The following is a 24,148-nucleotide window of genomic DNA, read 5'->3' on the forward strand; positions in this document are numbered from 1 at the left end:
CTGAACACATGGAAGAGCTAGTTTGATCGGTTAAACTGTCATTTTGATGTCTACAAAAAATTAAGAATGAATAGAATGATCAATTAAATAAACAAGACACGAACATTCAGGTCTCCATACAGGAGAAACAATTTCAGCCATTTATATGCGCATTAACAATGAAGAAAAATGATGTGACAAGTGTCACCCCTTAATTTCATTAAAATTGCAGTAGCTGTTTTTTAAATAAATTCTAGATGATTTCAAGGTAACATATTTCTACTAATTTGACTCTCCTTCCTACAGGTTTCTTACAACACGCATACTCTTCTCTTCTGAAGCCGCTAGGATAATTTAAAAGTTCTGCAAGAAAACTGTCTTTAAAACTCTGTTCCACAAAACTTTTACATGAGGAAATTCTACCCTAATTGAAAACACTCTGCACTTCTAGTGCACTATGTTCAGATGCATTCTTGGTAGGTACAGGTGTCCAGTCCTCCCTCATACACAAACAGAAAGCACAGCCCTGGCCTTCTCTGAGCACTGGCAACCTCTGATGATGAGCCACTAGCAACTGCTGGAGCTACCATACGTCTCCTTTAAAATAAGTAACCTCAAATACTTTGTTGTTTTCAGATTTTTCATCTTCTCTGGAGTCTCAGTGACAATGTTGTTTAAAAACAATAACAAGGGTGGAAAGCACAGAAATCATGCTTCAAAATAGCTTCAGTAGAATGAGTCTTTTTTTAGCACAAGAAGTATTTCTCTTTACCTAAAGAGGAAACATTGGGAAACTAGCACTGGAAGAGACATCCTTGGTAGCTGAGTCTACTCTCCACTATTGTGCAAGTACCTTTGCACTGCTGTGTTATTATTTCCCTCAGGAACCCTCCTGTAAAGTTAGAGTTCACATTTCACAACATTATGCTCAGTTTTAGCCCTTCTGCCCTTCCTTTTTTATTCTTCCATTCTTCCTCTTCCAACACTTCAGCTGCATGCCTCTCATTCAAAAGCGGTGGTTTCCAGAAGGCTCTCAGATAGTTCCAGAAGAATATCTTAGACTGTGGGAATTTTTTTTTTAATTAAAGATTAAAATATTTTTACACTCTATCTAGTCTGGAAAGAGGGTCTTTTGAAGGTGAATGTAAGTATATAACCTATATTCAGTTTCTACATGAAAAGTGGACTTTCATGCTCAGTCCTCATAGAGTAGGTTGGCAGAGGGTCATTTTTCTAAAAACTCTTACTCTGAGACTATTTTGGCCCTACAGGTGATAGCTCTTCACACATAGAAAGATAATTTGATGGCGGCACTACCTTTACCAAAAGCAATTCTACAGAAGTAATGAAGTTTAGCAGCACCTTATTTGAACTCAATATACTACACACAGGGCAAAATCTGAAGCAACATTTGTCTTATACACCTGACATGTCACATTTGGAGGTCATCTTCCAAAGAAAGATTAGCAGCTGAAAATATTGACTTATTTAAGTAACTGCACTAGGAACTGGTGGGTTCAAAATCTCCTTTGTCCTTTTTTTTCCCACTGAAATGCTATGATCTAATAAATCTATTTTAGCTAAGTGCTTTTCATTTTCTGCTATGCTCCTCTGACTTCTCCAGTGGGTACCTTTGTTCTACACACTTTCTACGCATTTTTCCTGTAGGAGTATGGTTCTTCATTATCTCAGAGCACTATGCTAACTAGATAGTGGCAAGTAGAGCAGAAATTCACCATCGAGATCTCCAGGCAGGTTGTCTTGGGCTAGGTCTTCTCTTGTCTATGTGTCTTAAGTGAGGGTTTCATTATTGCCACAACAGAGCATATGTTCTTACCTGCTTTCTGAGCACCTCAGGCATGTTAATGGGAGTTGAAGTGAAAAGAACTGAAAAGAACTGAAAAGAGGCATTGGCTCTTGCAGGAAAAAAAAAAGTCCAAGTTGGGGTGGATATTCTGTCATATACTTTCTAGGCACTTTGGAAGTACAGATATTAATTAAGGCAACTCTGTTTCCACAGTGCATTATGCTGAGTACAACCTGAATGTATTCTTATAGGGGCAAAGATGGCCTCTTGTTGGGCTAAAAAATAACCATGTGGGTCCTGTTATCAGTATCCCAAAATGGCAGGATTTACCCAAACCCACAGGCTTTGAGGCATGAGCAAATCTGTTCCTAATACTTAGGTCAGTAGCTGGGATAGTTTCTCTTCAATGTTGGGCAGGACCTGCCACCTACTTTTCTTCCTGTCATTTATGTTCTCCATTAAGATCTGCGAGCCAGTTTCTTCATCCAGACTATCAGTTTGAAAGCTTCAGTTTCAGGCGCTACCCTCATTTAAAATTGCCTGCACTCAGCATAATAAAGAGATTGGTACAGGTAGTAAAAAATTAGTCAAAACCTCTCACTTTTAGTTGAAGTGACCTGGTTACTGAGGTCCTAGGGCTGCATGGTATCAAAAAAGAATTTTTTTTCCCATGTCCTAGCTTCTACTGGAGTTGGAAGTGCCAAAATAACAAAAGAAAGAGCTGTTTTAAAAAACATATTTGGACATGACCGGTATCCTTCTATGAGCAAATACTACCACCAAAATTTATTTTCTTCCAGGCTGAAAACATTAGTACCAGAAACTGTATGTGAAAATCTGAGCTACTGCTCCCATAAGAATCTGGAGAAAGCTCAACACACACCACTTTTGGATGTTTCTTTAAGACAAAGCTTATCCTGAAAGTCTATGCATCCATCAAACAAAAAACATCACGCCGGTATGCACACACACCTCTTTCTCTTAATCTGCTGCTAAAGGCAACTCTGTCATGCTTTTTGAGAAACTAAAACTTAGTTATAACACATGAAATGCACATATAAGCATGCATGTGATCCTTGTTTTGATGATTGATCATGCTTGTGAGATGGCTTCCATGTGCAAAATGATTCTCTTGCATGTTCACAGTCTTAAAGCCTAGATGAATAAAGACAAAAAATATAATAATTGCTGGAAATAGTACATTTCATTTGAGTTACCTTCAAAGTGGTCACGACTTCATGGAAGCATTGAGGAAGATATACATCCCCTTCTGAAACAATGCAACAAGAAGAAAATGCATGCCAACAAAACCAAGGGTAACTACATGCAGAAGTGTCACTGCTTTCTGTAAGTGTCTCCTATATCTGAGCCTCCTGAATTTACCCTCTCATAGGATGAGCTGCCTTTCTGCTGTCTTTCTTCACTCACTAAATTTACTACATTAATTTGCTTGTTATATCTGTTCTTACATGTTAACTTTTTCAGAAGTGGGTCTATCTATTACTGTCAGTGTATATAATGACCGGTACAACAGGCCTGGCCCTGATAGGGGTTTCTAGGCTCTGCATAGTACAGGTAAGCCTCACTTTTGCATAGCTTACCTGTCTGAAACAATGGCAGCAAGCAGCAGGACGGACCCTCCAATTCTGCCTACCTGACTAGAGAGTGGTTGCTCAGCCCAAAAGTTATTACTTTCAGGTGCTGATCCAAGCTGGTTCCTTTTGTCTCCCATTTGTCTTTGCTCCTGAATTGGTCAGAAAGAGATTCAGAATCACAGCACTTCCTGCCCATTTCAGCGGAGGCTTTTGTGCAAAAACTGATGAGAACGAGAACTCCATAGACATAAGAGATGTGAGAGTTGGTCCTAACTAATCAAACGGATTGTATGCAAGATACTTAATATCCCTTGCAAGGCAGAACCTTTCATTCCCAAGTATAAATCAGAGATCAGCTAGCATGAAGTCTTTTGGTCTCTCTGCAATTCAGATTTTTATTTTACTTTATATAGTCTGCCCCTTTTGCTTTAAAAATAGTGTTGTTCAATGTTTTTTTTAGCTGTCTGCTTGAGACAGTGAAGTATAAAGAAAGATAAAAGCTGTTATGACTGATCCCAATCCTCATATCCCTTTTCCCCCTGCACAAATGCAATGTATGTCCAAAGCAATTGGGAATATAACTTTCAGGGACATGCTTGCGTGCAATCACAGTTTTTACCAGGGCATTTTTCTTTACTAACTGATTTTCATCATAATAGATAATAAATCCCTTGGGTCTTTCATATTCAATGGCTACTAAGAAAATGATGTGTGTATATTCAGACTGATTGCCTTCAAATGACATTTCAAACCTCATGCTTAATTTGCCTATTTGTTTATCCTGATCTGAGGGGAAAATAGACAGCTGTGTAGGGTCCAGTTGTGCTTCTGAGACAGTGTGCTTGCTTTTGGCAATAGTGCTGTGAAAGCTGGCTAATTTGGCCCTCTTCTCTCACGCTCCACATTTCTTTCCTCCTGTTGTACTGGCACACCTGTTTGCGTGTCTACATCACGAACTGAATCAGGGGTCTGATCCAACTGAAAAAAAATTGGTTAGCTTCTGGATTGGTTTCACATTGTAGCTGCACAACAGAGGAGCAGCACAGAGGCAGGAACAAGTCATCTGGGATAGAGGGAGGTAAGCTGGTACTGCCACAGCACTTGTATGCAGAAATAAATGGGAGCTTCCATTTCTGAAAGGGAATACTCTTCTAAAGAGTTGATTATTGAACTAGTTCCCTAGGTCTGCAGCCTTTTTGGTATCCTAGGTTAGGGAGGACACAAAGGGGAGGTGTTAGGTCAAACATCAATTCTCTGCACTCAACTTATTTTATTCACACTGTTGCCTGAAGCTTGTTGAGCTACTCGCAGGGCAACTGTCCCCAGCAAGAAGGGCCATGGGTAGAGGATTTTCCAAACTGTTCCACTATAACTGGAGGATGAGAGGCCTCTTTTTGGAGCAGACTACTGAGCCTGCTAACCAACAGCAAGCCAGGAACTCCCAGCTTCTCCCAACCTTGGCAGCAGGGCAGGCTGCCACAGAGCAGTTTCCCAAGGATTTAAAAAATTGTTACCCAAGGATTTCATAGACCTCATGATGGAAGGTTAATCCATTCTGACAATTATGTCAAAGACTGTCAGCCATTTCCTGAATCTATGTCTGCGCCAGATTTCAGCACCTTCTTCTACTGCTTCCCCTCTGCTGCCTGTGGGAGGGAAACACAAGTTTGATCAAGAGAGAGACTGGGAGCACTACAGCATATACCCACCGTGCAGTCTACTCGTGCCACAGGGACAGTTGAATGTTTATGCAGAGAAGAAGGGAGATTTGGAAACCAAGAGTTTTGTCCTTGCTCTCTATACACAATGTCAATGCAATTAGCAGACGTGAAACCAGAGAGAGAGAAAAAAAAAGAATTCAGACTTTACCATTTGCTTCTTGTTTCACAGCATTTTTGTACATCCATTTTTGCTACTCGCAGCATAGAAACGATTTTCTCTGTATTTCATGTCTCCACATGTGGAGAGGAAGAACATTTTTATAATAGGAAAACACTTCTATACATTCACAGAACCTGGTAGGCATCTTGGCAGGTATCTATGGAGTAATCCAGAGGTCATTTCTAGTGCCAGTTAGGTTTCACAAAGTGAACCTTTCAAGCCACTGCTGGCCTTCCAAACCACCAACACAATGCTGGCACTGGTGTGAATCTTTAAACAAATTTAAGAACTCAGCCGACTGGATTTTTCAGTCCACGATAACAACTCATGCAACATGCACACAGGCTTTTAATAGAGCCGCTAGACTTATGCCATACTCAAGGCACACGGGACCCAATCTGCTCAGTCTTTAAGTAGGTGCCATGAGTATTCTGTCTCCAGGACATTGCTAGGTGCTAATGCAAGTGTTAATAACTTTCAGTATTAACTATTGCCTAGGGAATTTTTCACCTTTTCCTCCCTCTTTACTTTTTGCCTAAACGAAACTATTAATAGCAAGGAAGAACAGTCAAGTGCTTGCAAGACAACAGTGGATCAGATTCTTATCATACACTTTCATCTTCTTCCAAAGGCTGATTACTCTTCAAAAAGACATTTTAGACACACGCAGATCAAAATAATTACTTGCAAAGTTATATTAATAGATTTAATGAAGAACTGTCACAGAGACCTGAAAGTATCCTAACAGTCACGATGAGCTATATGTTGGAAGGGTTTCATGGAAAGAACAAAATCAAAAGAAGAAAAGGAACTGCTGGTTTTCCCTAGAATGCCCACATGGCTGTACAGCCTGCACAACTCAGTGGACTTTGTAGGTGACATGACACTTCTAGAGAGCGTTCGTGGGTTTTCCTACTAAAGCTCCTACCACTGTTTGGAGCAGGATTATTTATTGATCTTCCTCCAAACAACAGAGATGGTGGTGGTGGGATTTTTGAGGCCTTACACAGTGTGGCACATTCTCAAACAAGAAACCTCACTGAGAAGGGCAGAAAACCTTGTGTAATCTGAAAAACTAAAGGTGTTAATCAACAGGGAGCAAAGACTTAGGCAGTGCACAGGATCTACTGAAGAAATTAGCAAGCACAGCATGGGTGGAAGGAGTTATATGACCACGCATGCTATAAATGATGAAAAAGAAAAAGAATGACTACTTTTTCCCCTGCAAGTGTCAGGCATGTGACTTTTCAAATATCTAGATGCTAATTTACCAATGAATTCTACTTTTTTAAACTGCATCATTCACTGCTGGCTGAGCCTGACTGAAAGGACATTGCAAAGTGTCTTCCACAAATCCAAAATCCACCTTCCACTCCTCCAAAGCAGTTGAGCTTGGAGCCTCTTCTAGTCCAGATATTAACCACGTTCAGCCTCAATCTAGCTCATACTCTACAATGTCTGTAAATCAGGAAATTCTACCTGGTCTTGAATTTCCAAAGACGGCAGCAGCACTTTGCATAACTCTCTACTAAAAAATTAGGCAGCACAGAGCATCATGATGCGCTACTGTAGGAAAAGATTCTTAGCATATCTTCTTTCACATCCTCTGGAGAGCTGAAAAGTAATAGAGTCAAAGCAGGAAACTCAGCTGGAATGAGCATGCAGGTATTTCCCACAATTTTTTCATCCTTTTTTCCCCCATTTTTCCCATTCCAGTTTTTCATCCATTTTTAGCAACAGATGACAGAAATATCATATTTCAAAACGCTATGGAAGGATTCTGCAGAAAATCCCATCATAAAGAACAGTCACTAAGACTAAATATTGAACTGCCTCTGGGCTGCAGACATGCCCAGAGGACTAGATGAAGTCTGCATCTTGGCAGAAGCCAGCGGAGAGAAACTGCTGGTCCATTTTTCAGTGCTCAGTGCTATCACACAGGAGGTGCTTGGTTTAGCAAGGAACCACAGGGTTCTGCAAAATGAAGTCCATCCAGCCATCCAGAACATCACTAAGGGCCCCAGGGAAGATATTTTCTATTCAGGAGCATGGGGAGAAGAGGGAGGGAGAGAAGAGGAAATGTTCGTTAAGCACATGCTCAGAAATAAAAGAAAGCACTGGCCAAGCTCCAGAGATGAAATTCTGGCCCCACTGAGGTAGGTCGGAGCCTCAGTGGAGGCCGATTTCATCCAATGTGAACAGTATTCTGGAAATATCCTCCCTCCAGACAGACTGTGGGAACTCTTCTGGCTTTGAATGCTCCCTGGAAACACAGAAAGGAAGAACTGACTTTTGCAGCAATGAAATTAAACCCAAAACAAGAAAATAATACCAGAACAATTAATCAACAAATAAAAATGATGTGATGACAATTAAGCAAAAAGAACTACTGCAGAAAGAAGAGGGCGAGTCCCTCAACTCCTGGGCTACTGAACCCTGCCAGGGATAAGGAGGGATGCAGGGAAGAGCTTACAGGTTACAGGCTGCCACATCAAGCCTGCACTGGAGGCATTTTGCACAGATTCAGTAACAAGAAGAAGAAAACCTCCTGCACAGACAGCCTAGGAGTTTGCTCCTATCACTACTGCTAAATAAAGAGGCCTAAACCTAATAATTTCAGCAAAGATTCCTAGCAGCAATCAGCGTCATCACTTATAAAGTCCTAGGCAGGCTAGTTCACAGAAAGGGGACGCTCAGCAAGCCCTGCGCTATGTAACTATGAGCATTCTGCAAATGTGAAATACAATGCCTGAATACAGCAGACACAATTCTTATAAAGCCCATCCGCATGACAACTATGACCCAGTTATTTAGCCCACAGTTGGTCTCTGATTTAAATACCATTTGTTTTCATACCACAACTATACAGTGGTCCTGGATGCTTCCCATTCATTGGCTTAGAGATCAAGCTGCCAAAAATGCTAAGCTCTACCTTTCAGAGTGCCTGAACACCTACAAAGCCACGAAGTTAGCTGGAGGTGTACATTCCCATCACTTTTGGAACTCGGCCCCTAACTTCCAACCAAAGAACTTTGCTGTGAGCTCCTCTGCAAAAAGGGACCAAAAGGCTCTGCTCCCAAGGACTACTGCAAATTGCACCACTTTTGGACGTTGGTAATAAGAATGCATAAACTTGCGCATCTACCACTGACTGACACTCAAGTATTACTGGAATTGAGAAATTTGGATGAAAAGGCATGTCTGCATGGGGAAGTGACAGCAATAGTTTACAGCCAAGCACTAAACCAGTCCCCGAGTGACTATGTGTGATAAGCACAGCAGAGACAGGCACGTACCAGGGCTTGGAAGCTGCCAAGGTCTCTGAGCTTTTCTCAGGACTCCGCTTTCCTTACAAAACACTTGGAGAGGTCTGGTTTGAGCAGTGAGTCTCCAGCCACCCCTGTGATGCAGTGATGCTGGCAACCTTTGCAGTGCTCAGGCCACCTGCCAATTTCCCGCTTCTGCGCTCGTCTCTGTCCCTCAAATGACTGGGAAAGCCTCTTCATGGTTCCCCCCAGAGCATGTGGCCAGCCTCTTCAGATGACTGACTTCAGGCTCCTCTTGGAGCTCTGCAATTTGCTGCTTAATTACCAGTGCGCCTGGACAGACCTCTGGCCTTGGTCTGAGCTCCTCGCCCACGGGCACTGCTATCTGCGCTCAGGATTGTCTAGTGTTGATGACTATTGCCTAAAGTCATCAAAAGCTAAGGGAAAAAAAGAAGGCAAAATGAAGTGACTCAGCAGGCACTGCAGCGCTCCACTGGCTTGGAGCAACTTTTTCACCCAGTTACATAGCTGGCAACTTGGTAAATGAACAACAAATGTATCTGGACTGACAATAATCCTTTTGCAGACTCTAAAAACAAACCTGGAAGGAAGAAGGGCTGGAGGGTTTCTGAGCTCTTGTGCTCCCTGGCTGCCTTGGCACCACTGTTACCACTGAATGCAAACCCAAACAGCTCCAAAACTGCTCATTGGCGAGCCAAGATCCTGTGATCAAAAGCATGAAGTATCCCTTGGGCTGCACTACACAGCAGACTGCTGGCTCTTCTCAGCATATGCCATGCAGTTACGGGTGTAAAGGGCACACCATGCCTTACTCGAACACTGGACACTGTAAAGACCAGTAGGACAAGGACAATTACCTGCCTGGGAGCTACTGGCTTCAGCAATGTTAAGTGGGTACAGCTGAGACTGGGATCTAGCCCAGTCTTTAGTATCACTGTGGTACCATGAAGCAATTTCACAGTTTAAATGAGCCTCAAATGTATTTAAAAATAATCCCTAGGAGGAATAAAATAGTATCTTATTTTGAACAGCTCTTGCCAGCACCCAAGAAGGCTTGAGAAAGCCTTATCCCACCAGCTGACAGACTGGCCCCAGACCACGATGTGGGGTACAACCTCGCCACTCCTCCCTTGCTGGATCCGGGATTTTGAACAGAAAAGGACCAAAACTGAAACCAGCACATAATCCACAAAGGTAGTTTGAAATCCACTGCTGGGTCATGAGAATAATTCAGTGGCTAAGGCTACAAGCCCAATGTTTCCAGAAGTTTCTTTTGTTGCCACTACACCAGCTGATGCCAGAACAAGGCAGCAAAGAAATACTGCAACAGAATGGCAATACGAGAGAAAGTGAGAATATAAAGCCTCTCTGGTGAATGAGGAGACTCAGGCAGAAACATTTTGACTTAGTTCCTTCATCTCTCCCCCACCTTTTACATATCATATTATTTTGGCTTCTTTTTCACACCCAGACCCAAAGTAGTACATAAAAATGCTTGAAAATAGATCACTTTTCTCTAGGGGCTGCACAGGTTCCATATCCAAACCTACATTTTATCACATTCTTCTACTTCCCTTCAGATATATCTGATGATTTCCTACAATACTCTTGTCAATAGTCATACACAAGCTGGCGCCAAACAGATATGTATTTTCTGGTTATCTGCTATTCTATCTAAAATTGGGAATTTTTGACTAGTACAATCCTCACTCAGAAGAGGTGACATCTATTCTTTCTAAACTGCCAGAGGTAGATTTTCAACAATGAGCATCATTTTTAGGAACAGAGAGATGAGCAGACATTTTGGGAGTTACCCGTTCCAACAGTTCTCCTTGAACAAGTGAAAACTAAGCAGGAAAAAAACCCAAACACAATGGAAACATCCATATTTCTCCTTTTTAGTACAAATCGCCAGCGTTGTTTCACTAACTCAAGTTTTCAAGTTCAGAAACTCTGACTATAAATCCTTCTGAAATGAGTTCAAATATCAATTAAATAACCAGTCAAGCTTCAGTCAACTTAAGAAAAGAAAGGCAAAAACAGAATTCACCATTCTTTTTTTCTTGATTGAAGGCAATGAAAGTGATTGTCTCACTTACTATTTACTTATAATATGTGGGTAAGAATAACTTCCATATGATAACTTGTAGTCCAGTGAGGGAACACAGGCTGAGGCCAACGCTGAAAAGAACATGCACCCATCCACTTAACAAAGAATCCCGGTGGAACAAAGCTCATTACCATGGTGAACGACAACCCGTGCTATAAACAAGATGTGAAGATGACCATAAGTTTATATTGCACTGCGTTGACTGAAACAGCTTGTTCTGTCCATGCGGAGAATTTCAATCGGAGTAATATGCCTATTTGCACACAGGGCTGCAAGTGTCTGCAGTACAGCAGAATGACATGATATTTAAATCTACTTACCCTGTAGATATCTGCTGGGCTTGAAGTCAGGCCTAAAGTCACTCCAATAAAAAAGCCCTTAAAAACCATTTTTCTCCCACTAAAGATCGGTTTGTGATTCAGGTCTCTACACATTTCTTTCAGTGCATCTACTGCCAGAAAGAGGAACTTACTGCTTGTTGTGAAGTTACTCTCCCCAACCTGGGGAAAGGAGTCTACATCTTGGATGACTTGTAGTACTCCCACAGTCCGGACTGGAGGATCCAGGGCTACAGAGCTCTCGTTGACCGTTATATCACTAGCTCCCGTTATCTGGTTGGTTGGTGGTCCTCCTATGGACGCTTCTAAATCTGGAGGTATATCATCTATGCAATCTGCATTCGGCTAATGGGAAGAAGAAGAAGAAATCTGAGCTTTTATCTGACGGACACCTGTAGTCTACCTGCTCCCACTTTTTAAAGTTTTTTCACTTTCCTTTACACCCACTGCTGCTATTGCCATTCTCTTGATTCCCATGGGACTGCTTTTGAATAACTATTGTAAATGGTAACATCCAATGAATTATGGAACTCGCTTGTTTGCTTGAATTTGCTTGTTTTTATGTACTTAAATCCTCTTAATAGAATTTGTTGTAGGAGAGACCCAAAGTATGCAGCAGAAATCTTTAGTACTAAACAGTGTAACCCAAAATATCTAACTATCTTTATTTATACTTTTTAAAGGTTTTAAGAGAGTGCAAATTGAAAAAGTACTTCATTTTTTGATATGATCTGCTCAACGCAGGCAGATTGCTGAGTCAGATTAGGAATGTAAACACAGACAGTAGCTGAAGGGGAATGATTATCTGGAAATTCATTGCTTTCCCAAAATATACATTTTTGTTCAGCTCATATCAGAGTTTTCAGGATCAGGAATTCATGGTAACTGCCCGTGGGCACATCTATATGTGAGGTGCAAGAATAGAAGCTAAAGCCATCAATAAGAGAAGTCAAGTATTTTAACATCAAAAGACCTATGCTTTGCTAATGCCGTATTTCCTGCAAAAGAAAATGAGAAAATAAACAAACAAGCCATAAAGGGAATTTGAAGAGTTTTATTTAGTCCACAGTCTTTCTTGCTTTGTGATCCAGAGAGACCAAGGGTGGACTCCAGTCTGTGTAATTCAGGCACTTCTCTCTCTCAATTATATGCTGAACACAGCTATCCCTACAGAGTGAGCTAAGCTCTTTTAAATCAGGTGCCTGCCTTTCCAAGAGAGGGGTTGTGGTGCCCACCTTTCGCCCAGTATTCTTGGCAGTACAGCACCTACTCAGGAAGAGCACTGAGAATTCAAGTGTGCCCTGAAAGGCAGCAAGTATTATCCATCCAGTGAGACTACATCCTAACTGGGCACTTAAAGCAGTCAGACTGGTGCCTACCCTTGATCTCTCTGGGCCTGTTATAAGTCTGGTGCTCCCAAGTACAAAGCAGTGATTTCTGTAGAACTCCCCAAAATCATCAGTGGCAACCATGAGTAAAAAAGTTCTTTTTCCTCTAAGCAGCAGCAGATTCCTGTGCCATTTACCCATAGAATCAGTTCTAGTTCTCCCCAAGGCATGGAGAAAATTTGTTTGTATAACTATTTAAGGAAGTGGGTTTTGGAGTTGTAAAATACTGTAACAAAAATAAGGCTAATTCACAAACGAGGATACTGTGTGCAAGGGTGCAAGGCTTCTGAAATGACAGACAGGCTTAGCAAGGTTGAACTTGATTTCAAGCTCGACAAGGTTGAACTGGCTTAGCAGTTATGCAGAAAGCTTGTTACATTAGGAGGCATATAAAGTTAAGCTGTTCCCACTTGTCTTTTTTTATCCAAAGGTTAGACGGCTCATTTCGATCAGTCACTTAGGCTTCCTCTAACTTCAACGGACTGAGGCCAGTTCTGCCGTGTGACTTACCTTGTCACCTCAAGGTAAGTGGCATGAATCACCCCCTCTCGGTTCCTGCTACTCACCACTCAATGGAGGGGGGGGCTTAAGCTGCTAGACTGGAAATCCAATGTCTGGACATTAAGAGAGGTACTCTCCTATTCTTATGTACCTCACTTGCTATGGGCATTTCTGAAAATCTCACTAGCTGCCTATCTCCAACAGCAGGAACCTAGAAACTAAGCAAAACATGTATTTATACTTCAATAGAGCAAAGGACTTAAACACAGGCTTAGCTTTAAGCACACGAGTAAGCCTTTTGAACTCAGGCACAGAAAGTTAGCGCAAGCTTAAGTGTTCTGCAGAATCAGGAACGTAGCATATTTTCTCTTTTCCCGTAAATGCCCTGGCTGACCATCGCCACCTCATACATTTTTTTTTCACAACTGTTCCTAATGAAAAAGACAGCATTTTAAACAACACTCAGGTGACTTGGACCTGCAAACTGAAGTTTGGGATAAAAATTACAATTGTCATTGTATTGTGATACATAATCCACAAGCCTTCCTCAGAGCTGGAATAACGGTACATTGAATTATAGCAGGATACAATGAAATCTACTGAACTGGTACTTTTCTAAGCAAAATATCAAGCAGTTATCTGTAGAACTGGGATCCAAAATTATTCGTTAAACTTACCACTTTTCCCCTCACCTTTAGCTCTTATAAGAAATGCCTTCAGAATTTTATCTTTAAATTAAATTTGTCTTTGAGAGTAGTATATCTTAAAGAAAAATGCTCTATTTCTCTTTTCTACTCTAAAAAAACCCATTTTTTTCCCCCAGGGGATTGGTTGTCTGTCCATTGCTCTGTTTCCAGTCATTTCAAAATGGGGTTTTAGCACTGACTTTTAAACCTTTAAAAATGGGATTATAATTCAAAATCAAACTAAACATTACAGATGCATCAATCGCATCATTCAATATAATTAATCCCTTTACTCCGGAATCATTTCAGTTGGAATTCCCTCCCCCCACCAAATTAAGCTGCACACTATAAAACTAATGATATGAAATTCTGATTGAAAATATATATACTATGGTTTTCACTCTCAGAATGACCCAGATACATTTGGTAAGTTTAATTATATTGGTTTCGCTCATTCCCTGCAGGCAAGTGCTCTGAGGGCGCAATTCCACTAAAGTCAAGGGAAGTCTTTGTATTGACTTCTGAGGGCTTGGCTAAGGCTGTTAGCGAATGGCTTCAAGTCATCCAGTCTGCTGCCAAAAATGCAGCTGTCTGCATATCCAGCAGAGATTTGCAGAGAAGAGGGAGAAGCAGAGGGAAATTATTTAATTTGATATGATCATGCCAATAGCAATATGGCTCTTTGAAAGTGAAAGACACTTTCACAGATAATTCACTACAAATATTACGGCCAAAAGAAGTAAATTCTGTGAGCTGGATTCACCCGCAAAGAAACAGTGGAAAAGGTTATGCCAAACACTTGCTGATAGATGTTTAGTTAATAATCGTCTGGAGCTGCAGGGTACCACAGTGAAAAGCTGGATCGTTAGGGTGCTCAGCTACTGTGAAAATCAGTGCAGTCATTTTGGCCTCAATGCAGCCTGAGGAGTCTTGTTTTAAGACAGATAACATTTGAAGTCTTTGTTACAATGTGAACGGAGAGTTTAGAAATGAACTGAATTGAACATTTAGATGTTTTGGTTTTTAACCAATCATTTCTTGGAAAATCCTGAGCCTCGCTGCTAAACGAAGCACAAGATATCCACAGCTGCACAAGCCAGCTCTTTAGTATCAATCATAAGACAAACATGCAACTGGCAGAAACTAACTACACTAGTCCTGACTATGGTAAGATTTCCCTGCTCTTCCTATTATAAAAACCAGAGAGCACTTTGGCAAATTTGCACTCAAGTTTCCCATCAGAGAAGCCTGCCTGCCTGAGGCTGCTTTTCTGTGTGTGGAAATTTCAGTTAAGAAGGTTCAACATGACTTAAGAATGTGGTTAGGGAATGGCATTTTGCTTTATCCTGCAGAAACACTCTGCAGAAACATTTGCCACTGTTCACTGAGAAGCCCTAGACCTCCACAGCTTCTTTCAGGGAAATGTCTTTTCCCATGACAGTCTACTGACATCAGGCTAAATTACGAGCCTCTGAAAACATCAGTTCCCATGAGCCGATAGAGATCAATGGCTTATCAGAGGCTGACAGCTACACTCTCCGAAGAGAACAGGACTTTCTGTGCTATTGGAAAGCTTGCTGTGGCACCAGAAACCACAACACAGGACAGATGGCCCCTTCTGTGCTTCCTGCAGCTGGCACCCAAGCGCAGCAAGGAGAACGAGGACTTGCGTTTTCTGTGAACGTGGAGAACAAAGTCCATAAGCCAAGCAGGGAATGGGCACACGGGCAGGGACAGAGGGCAGCAGCTCAAAAGGCTACAGGTTAGGTGCGGGGGCTTAGGCAGCAGAGCAGCAGGCACAGGAGAGGAGGTAGGAAAGAGAGAAGCGGGAGTTAAAGCAGATTTTAGAAACAGAAGGCAAAGAAAACAGAAGGGGAGCAGACACTTGAGAGTGGTATAAGAATTTTTAACCCGCAAGCTCCCAGATGCTCACAGACTCCAATTTCCTTTGCTGTCAGCCAGAGGGACCCGTGACAAGAGGAATATCATCTGCTCATAGTTCCCACGGACAACAGGCTCTGACTGCAACCATTTCCCTCAAGGGGTAAAGCTCTGACATGCAGCTCTGCCTCTGTGCACCTAATCAATGTCCCGTAGGAGCAGGGGCCTGTATGCTCTCTCCAAATGAAGGAGTGAACTGTTTTCAGTTTGTTGTCTTAGAAACCTAGGGACTTTTTACAGAAATTAATAAAATAAATCCTTTCCTAGTGGAACAATAACACCAAAAAGTCAGGCGCTTGGCTGTTAAGAAAGACCAGCACTAAGGCTGACTCTGAAATCTTAACTTGACCCAGTTGTCTGTGTCAAGTTACGACAGTATCTTTAATTACATGATCACATACGATTATTTCCCAGAAACTCCATGTGGAAAACTCTCAGTGAGGGAAGCAGAGGGATCTCCCTTCTATGCAACAGCTACATGGTATAGAGAGAACAAGATAGGGAAGTGTGAGAAAGGAAAAGATGGCTGAGGGAATTGAAAATGATGCCTTTCATTACTCCTGGCCATTAGGTTCTTCACTTGCCACTACAGAGGTGTTCATATTTAATAAAGCCAGTCATGTTAGCCAAAACCTTTGCACATGGCCTTATGCTGTTTTTCTTTTCCCCAGCGTATCCAGTCTCGGACAAACTGAGGCAGATTTGCAGACATACTCAGCCTTTAGCAGCCGTCAGCAAGGTCCGTGAGAGCCATATTCTGGATGTGAATACTGACTGACTGATAGCACTAACCATTCTGGATTCTATGCCCCCTAGTTATGAAACTGCCATGAAACAGCAACTTATAAATGAAATGCTTGGCTCCTCTACTGGGGCAAAAAGCCCAAGAGGGAATGGACCGGACTGAGTGCAGGAATCGCATGGTATTGCACAGTGCAGAAGAAAGTCATGAAATCGTATACCAGATAAGGAGAAGGGGTGTCAAAATACTGGATAATTGCTCACTGGCAAACCTGTAAACTGAGACATGGAACCTGTAGAAAAAATTCTGTACTTAAGGCTGAATGCAGTAATGCTGAACGGCAGAGACAGCCTTAATTCTGGCCTTTCCTAACATCTGAAATACTGAGTTAACAATTGTTTCTTTTAATATTCCAAAGACAATATACATATACAGCAGGAAGACGTGACTCAACTGTAATGGAATATTACCCTAACCACAGTGTTCTAATACATTTTTCACAGTGTATGTTTTTAGATTGGATTATGCTGTTGATTACCATACCTGCCTGCTTGTATAAAAACAAACTTCATCACTTGCCATGAAACCTCTTCTGCAACAGCCTGTTTGGCTTCCATGTCTCCATGACAATGAACTGCTGCATCTGGGGAATGGCCATAGCAGCTGCCCTAATGTGTTTGTATGATCTATTTTACTTTATATAACGCTTTCATACGTAAGCTGGTGTGACACCATCTGTAATTGGGGAGGGTATTTACAGCACCTGTTAACACACCGACCAGCAATGTTTCAGTATTGAACTTCCCTATTATGTGATAAGCTTTACACAGCGTGAGAAAGTGACTCACTTCTTCCTGGAGAAGACCCTCATCTTTGTGATAACTGTATTTAGAAACTGTACGGTAGACAAGACACGCACTATCTGAATGTAACCATGCAACTTAAAAAGATGAATTGTTTTGGCAGATTCTAACCACATCTGAATGTACCAAATAACAAAGAGCTTAACAATTTCTTATATGTCACGTGATCCACCACATGTTTAGGTATTGGGGGAAATGGTTCCTAACTGGAATTGGGAGTACGGAGCTTCTTGCTACATACAGACTTTGAGAGAAATTTGACAGGAGAGAGATATGGCTCCCCAAAATGAGCAATTACCTGTCCTAGACTGGTTTATCACAGCATATTTTATTTGCAGACCTTCTGCTTTGAGAATCTAATAGAGAGCATAATTAAAAAATAAATCTAGTCCTGATTTAAAACACCAACAAAAGCCATTTGAATGAATACTAAAATCCACCCAAAATATCATTAAAGAAAACCCACCCCCACAAACCAGGCAGCTGCAGCTACATAAATCCTAACACTCAGCCCCACCTCATACCCACACTTTTCCTTGCTCACTGAAGTGGGGTGCAGGGAGAGAGTTAGAGTCAGATCTTTCAGCTTGTATTCCCCTAAGTAAAGCAATATAACATGGCAAGAAGTGTAGGATGGGAACAGAGAGAGACCTTGGGGAAGAAGTGGGGATAAACCCAAGAGGCTGGTGTTTTCTCCGTGCCCCTGACTGGGCTGCTCTGCAAGGTGCTTACCGGAATCCCTAGAGCTTTTAGAATATTCATTTTACACATAGGGCAGGTACGATGGTCTAGCAGCCAGGGGTCTACACAGGACTTGTGAAAAAGATGCCTGCAATGAGAAACAGGATATTTTAATTCAAATCTACCACAGCACAATTTTCCTCTTCTTAGTCAGTACCAGAAGCTTCTTCTGAATTCTGTAAAGTGCAAGCATTTCAAGCAGTGTGGTTTGTGACCACTGCAAGGACTACAAGACCATACGCAGACAAGACTTTATAATGACTTCTGCAGCAGCTGAAGCACACGTGCACACCACACCATTCCTCGACTCAGTATGCGAAAGAAGACATGTACACAATTAGAAAACCAGAAAAAAGTACACAGCATGCAGCAGCAAAACCCACATTCTTTAAATGTTAAAGGCTGTCAGTAAACAACATCATCTTGCTGGAAAAGGTCAACTCACAGTAGTATGTCTTGATGGTCTTACAGACGAATCTGATTACACACAATTTAAATGTGAAACCATTGGGGGTCTCCAATTATTTCTTAGGATGCAGGGACAGGGAAAAGAAAGTGAAATACTTTTGTGTGTGCTACTAAAAGTGTGCTACTTTTCATTGAACTAAAAAAATGTGAGGACGATGGTTTTTAAAACATTCTCTCTTACTTTCCTGCTCTTCAGAAGGTGTCCATCAGAGTGAGCTTCCAAACAATTGTAGCTCTGAAGGGGTTACTGCTATTCCTACAGTCATTGACCACTAGAGGCAACTACCTGAGCTACAGGGCTGCAGTCAGAGGAAGTGAAAGCTGAAAGCTTGCCTAACTTTGCCTCACACAGACTGAACATAGAGGTATTCATTGTGCATACTTGACTGACAGCTCTGTTTTCTCCTGTGAGCATATTCTTTTACACTGTGGTTTTAGAGGATGAATGCTACAGGATATAGGAATGGTCCTTGCTGCAGGGTATGGAATTTAAGAAATGCTGGTGAGGAGACCAAGCAGAACAGCCCAAGGTGGTGAAGTTCCTTTGTCTTCCTACCTTCTCTTTTTCTTAATTTGCAAGTGGCATGTACGGGCTCCATTGACTTATCTTGCATAATAAGCATGCTCTCTTCCTGAATGTGCTCTGCAACTTTATTTTTTGTGATGTGTTGTTCTGGTCCAGCTCCACTCCTGAAGAACTGGAGGGAAGTTACCTACCATAAACATAGCCTCAAACACTACACTGGTGTGTAGGAGTTTGAAAGCAGACTTGCCTTCCATTGTTATTTAAACAATGAATAACTAAAGTATAACTGAAAGAGGGTACTTTCATGCTGAAATAAGAAGGTCAGCGTACACAATCTTGCACCAAAAGGTGCAAACAAAGGCTGATCTGCTGGTTTTGGTACAAGTTATAGATCAGCTGTAATCTCCTTTCCAAGGCTCGCAACATATGTCCCACATTCAGATTGGCAGAGCCTGAAAGTCAAATTTCAGTCTGCTTGAACTTTGACATCTGAGCAATCTCCAACTTCTGCTTGCCTGTGCTGTCCCTGGCCCATTTGTACGGCTTGTACAGCATGCCAAATAAAACCACCACGTAATGGCAGGTTTGCACTGCCAGTGCACATACAACACATACATACAACCTTTCAACTTGATGGAAGATACCGATGCGCATTTTCATCAGTATTGATTTGTAACTCTGGCTCTTACCAAAGAGACATCAACCTACATACTAGCTGGCTTCAGTCCTAAAACACACTGGAAATTCAAAGCCAAAACTATGTGATATCTCCAAAACAGTCATTCTTTTCACTTCAATATTTTTCTTGCTGCTCCTAGAAGAAATGGATCCTTTGTGAATCACAGCTATATGGCGAGCTGTGGTATTCCTATGCTTGGGCTGACTTCACACAACTAAGGGAAAGGGCAAATGTGTTCTTGGAAGTTTGACCTAGTCTAATTATATCAGCTGGCTGTTATACCAAACTTTGTCAGACCTCACCTGATCCTGTATGTCACCATGATTAACACAAGTGAAGGACTGTGATACTTGCAGTTTAAATCACTACTTTACTAAGGCTACTAAAGCTCACAAATCTTCTTCAAAACAACACTTGCCTTACTGGATAAAAACCACAACGTCTCAAATTTCGGTCTCTGTCCTACATAACTTTCTCTTTCTTTTATCTCAGGAGGGATATATTCAGTACATCCTCAAACAAGCATTTTGAATAGGTGAAAGCACAATGATACAGTCACCAGATGTGCCATTTTACATTTCGAATGCTTACCAACAGAATTCCCTGAGTGTGTTAATTCATGCAGAGTACTGAAAGTCAATGTATTGCTTTTCGGCTATTTGAAATAACTACAAAAATCTTGCTAGCGATTTGTTTTCTTTAATTATATATCTGAATTCAGAGACAAATATGTTTAACTACCAACATTTGAAACACATTTGGGCCAAAATAACTAGTACGGTGAGATGTTTATTTATGCTCTTAAAAAGTGGACTGCCAAAATCTGTTTCTGATAAAAAACATGCAACTTCTCTCAAACCATTTCACCATAGACTAGAAAGTCCTCTTTTGTTTTCAAATTTGTTTTCAAGCTTCTTTCAAGCTGTGGCTCATTACAGCATTTCATAATGTTCACTAACCATCAAGAACTTGAAATTTTCATGCTTTAAAGACATTTATCTAAAGTTTAGCTGCTGTTTTCAAAAGACAATAATCTAAAGGAAATGTTGAGTAATTTAAACACATGACAGATCACGTCACTTTGCACTTTCCAGTACTAAGTTAGCATAATGTATTATGGTTCTATTAATTTTAGATGTAATATGTACAGTAGAAATATCTTGATTATTAGCTAGAAATCTATAAAAAATGGAATATTACTGAAAATTAGACAAAGATTTGTATTTTTAAATTCTTGTACCAAAGCACATAATTAGAGGGCTCAAATTACCTATTCATGAATACGTAAACATCTTGTGCAAGTAAGTTAGGTGCCAGGCTTTGCAGATTTGGATTTGAAAATTTATTTTATTCTTTATTAGCTATAGCACTATATGCACACTTATGACTTTCAACAAATTGACAATTTATCGATGTCCTAATGAGTTCACCATCTAAATTCAGACAAAGTAAGGGCCAAAAAAAGGTAAGATGAGAGGGCAACTACAATATTCCACAGTCACATGCTAAGACAAAGACAAGGTCAACTACAAAAATCCCTCTCCCTCTGCACTTCTGGTTCATGTGAGTTTTAAAAGGAAGGAGACAGTAGAGGCAGCATGGATGAGTCCAGAAGAAAAGATCCCTATAGGGAGACAGTAGGAAAGATGTTTCAAACCCAGGCTTGAGTTTGACAATAAAAGTCATAGCTAGAAAAAAAAGTTTTTTCTGTTGTGTGCAACCATATGCATGCAAAACTATGTTCATTTCGATTGGCTGAAAAGTTTCTCAAAAGAACTGCAATTGATTAGCTTGCAGGAGAGAGGAGAGGAGAGGAGATGTCATAACAATCTTCATACAAGACAAAGGCTTCCAAAAGGAGAAAGAGAATAAACTGCTCTTCACGCCTCCAAGGGATAAGAGACACAATGATGTGTTTAAAACTGCACCAAGTGAGATACAGGTTACACAGCAGGAGAAACTTCACCATGATCAGGATAGTGAAGCACTGCAAGAAATTATGTGGGGAATCTGCAGAATCTTCATCCTTAGAGGCTGCTGAGCATGTTTGCCAAATAACTCCCAAGAATGACATATGCACGGCCAGTGCCCCCATGCGTTTCCGAATGTAGTGGCCTCCTGGGACCCTTTTCAGCATTATTCTGTGATTCTGTGACCTCACAAGTATGTGTAAAACTCACAGAGTCCAAAGAAAGCAGAAGAATATCAAAATCCTAGAACATTTCATTTGCTCTTACCCACTTCATATTTTTTTAATGCCAAATTGCTTTTGTTTGAAATGTATTTCAATTTTATTTAAAGCGGCATTGTTAAACTTACAAGAAAAAAGATTTAATTTCGGGCTCAGCTCAATTCTTATAATACAAATTTTATTATTATAAAGCTATGTTAACGCTTTCAGCTCGCCAACAATTTTGAAAGGCTTTTTTCCACATTGAGGGAAACTGTTCTCTTCCTACTTTCTACTCCTAGTCCCAAATTTCAGAACTGCAAGCAAACAAACCTAGCTTTTATGTAGTTTTTCTCAGAAGAAAAGCATGAGCTAAGAGAAAAAGAGACAAAAGCTGAAAGAAAGCTATGTTCCTAGGGACCTTGAGTAAAAGAACCAGTTGCCTGAACTGGACATAGGGCAGCAGCAGAGGATTGAGAAGGGGACTTCCGAGAGACTGAGTAGCACTTTAGTATCCAACAAGGAGGTTGGGCATTTGGGTAGGAGGTATTATTATTTATTTTTGAGGAGGAAGAAGGAAGGACAAAGGAAGATGATGATGAGGGTAAGTGGGAAGGAAGGAATTAAAGGGAAGAAGTAGTATGGTGAAGAATTTGTTTTCATGGGAGACTAATAAAAAGAGAAGAAAGAAGTGGAGCAGTCTATGAAATCACAATTGTTAATGCACAGAAGGCGGGGAGGGGTGCGAGCTGGAATGGGGTCAGAAAGAGCATTTATTGTTGACAGAAATGTAACAACCAGAAAAAGAGGTAATGAAGAAATAGAAAAGCTCTCAGATGAAGTTGGAAGAACCATCTTGCCACTCTGTGTGGAAGGTGATCCTGGACAAAAAGATAAATAAAAGGGCTAGTAAAAGGCAGATAAAGGGCACAGCAGTACCAGTAACTTCTCCAAAGATAGGGCAGAAAAGATGAAGCTAGAGATGGAGGACAAGAAGAAGGAAGTAGGGCTGTGACAAGAGATGTCATTCTGGGAACAATGAACTTGGTTACATTTGATGCTGTGTCAGTGTCCTCAAAGATAACTTCAATGATGCTTGCTACCATTACATGTAAAACCAGCTGCAAGCCAGTACTTATTTCACCACCAAATGCAATGTCAGTGTCAGTATATATTTATTTAATTGATGAACTCTGTAGAGTGAAACTTATTAATACAGTAAATTGTAGAAGTTGGCTTCTTAAGAGGAAGGAGAGGGAGAAAGTGTAAGTTAATTGGAATTCTCCTTAAGCCTCCAGTGTGGGATACACAGTAACAGGCCATCCCAGCGCTTTTCTCTGCCAACAGTAAAAGAGAACATCTAGGGGAATGGCACCAGTACTAGCAGACATCTAGCTATATGACTTCAGACTTCATCCACTAAAATATTGGCCAGTGGGTTTTTGGTACCAATTCCTGAGTAGATTCATGCTCCAGTAGTCCTAAAGAGAAATCTCATGATATATGGGGACTTCCTACAGACTGTATCTGCTAGCAGTGGTTTTCCCAGTACTGCCTGCAATACAAAGCAGTCTCACGTGCAGTTCTTAGGGAATATTTGGCTTTGCAGGTAAAAAGTCCTACCTCTTGAACACCTCCTGGACGGAAACAGTAAAGTCAGCCAGCACTAGCGTCATGGTGTGGGCTTTTATAAGGTCTGATGAAATACCAGCATCTTATTAAACAACAATCTGATGCAGTTTCCATGCTAGAAACTGCACACAGTTTAACTGAGAAAGAATGCTGGAGGAAGAAACATACAGTATCTGTAGGTCTTTATCAAGATATAGCACTCTCCTAACACACTGAACAGAGACAGAGAGATAAATTAATCTCCTTTTTTTTTTTTTTTTCTTTTTTTGAAGGACAAGAAACTGACCTCAGTAGAAAGGCTCATGACTATTATTTCCTGTTTTGGAACTCCAAACCCATATGAACGTGTAAGCTACTACTCTCACAATTTGTGTAGCAGGAAAGCCAAGCTCTGTGAAGCTGCTGTTTGGAAAAGATCTTTTAGTTTTCATAATTCAAAACCTCTTAGGCTCACGCAGCAGGTATTTTACAAGACAGATCTGCTGCTGGTAACCTTTTAGCATGAGTCATTTTCTAGGTGACCTTTTAAGTCAGCCAAAAACTGAACATCACCTGTTAACTATGTTTTTCCTATTCACTGTGCTTTACTCAAGACTGTGGATGACAAAGTCTGATTGGAGATTCATTGAATTATGAAGCAAGACACAAGTGAAAGCGATAGCTTAGACGTATTATTGCTGTTGCTGTACAGCTACCTTCAAAAGCTGTCTGTCAGTTTAGTTAGTCTGTCAGTCTAGTGCAAAATTTCCAGACTTTATTGAGCTTCTATGGAAACAGGCTTGATGTCAAACCAAACTCCATATTTTCTTGTAAT

The 24,148-nt window shown here is 40.9% G+C and overlaps 1 protein-coding gene across 2 annotated transcripts in view; it reads right to left on the reverse strand.

The window, feature by feature from the left end:
• RNF150 (ring finger protein 150) overlaps positions 1-24,148 on the reverse strand; it is a 131,711-nt gene that overhangs the window by 20,202 nt on the left and 87,361 nt on the right. The window contains exons 5-6 of one of the 2 annotated variants that reach the window (XM_068942122.1): positions 17,851-17,947; positions 11,132-11,342 (exon numbers count right to left, since the gene is read on the reverse strand). In XM_068942122.1, coding sequence (XP_068798223.1) covers positions 11,132-11,342; positions 17,851-17,947 — 308 coding nt within the window. Of the gene's footprint in view, positions 1-11,131; positions 11,343-17,769; positions 17,948-24,148 lie in introns of both variants that reach the window. The other variant, XM_068942121.1, reaches the window with a different exon arrangement.

Source organism: Struthio camelus, chromosome 4 (assembly GCF_040807025.1).
Source record: "Struthio camelus isolate bStrCam1 chromosome 4, bStrCam1.hap1, whole genome shotgun sequence".
Lineage (NCBI taxonomy): Eukaryota > Metazoa > Chordata > Aves > Struthioniformes > Struthionidae > Struthio > Struthio camelus.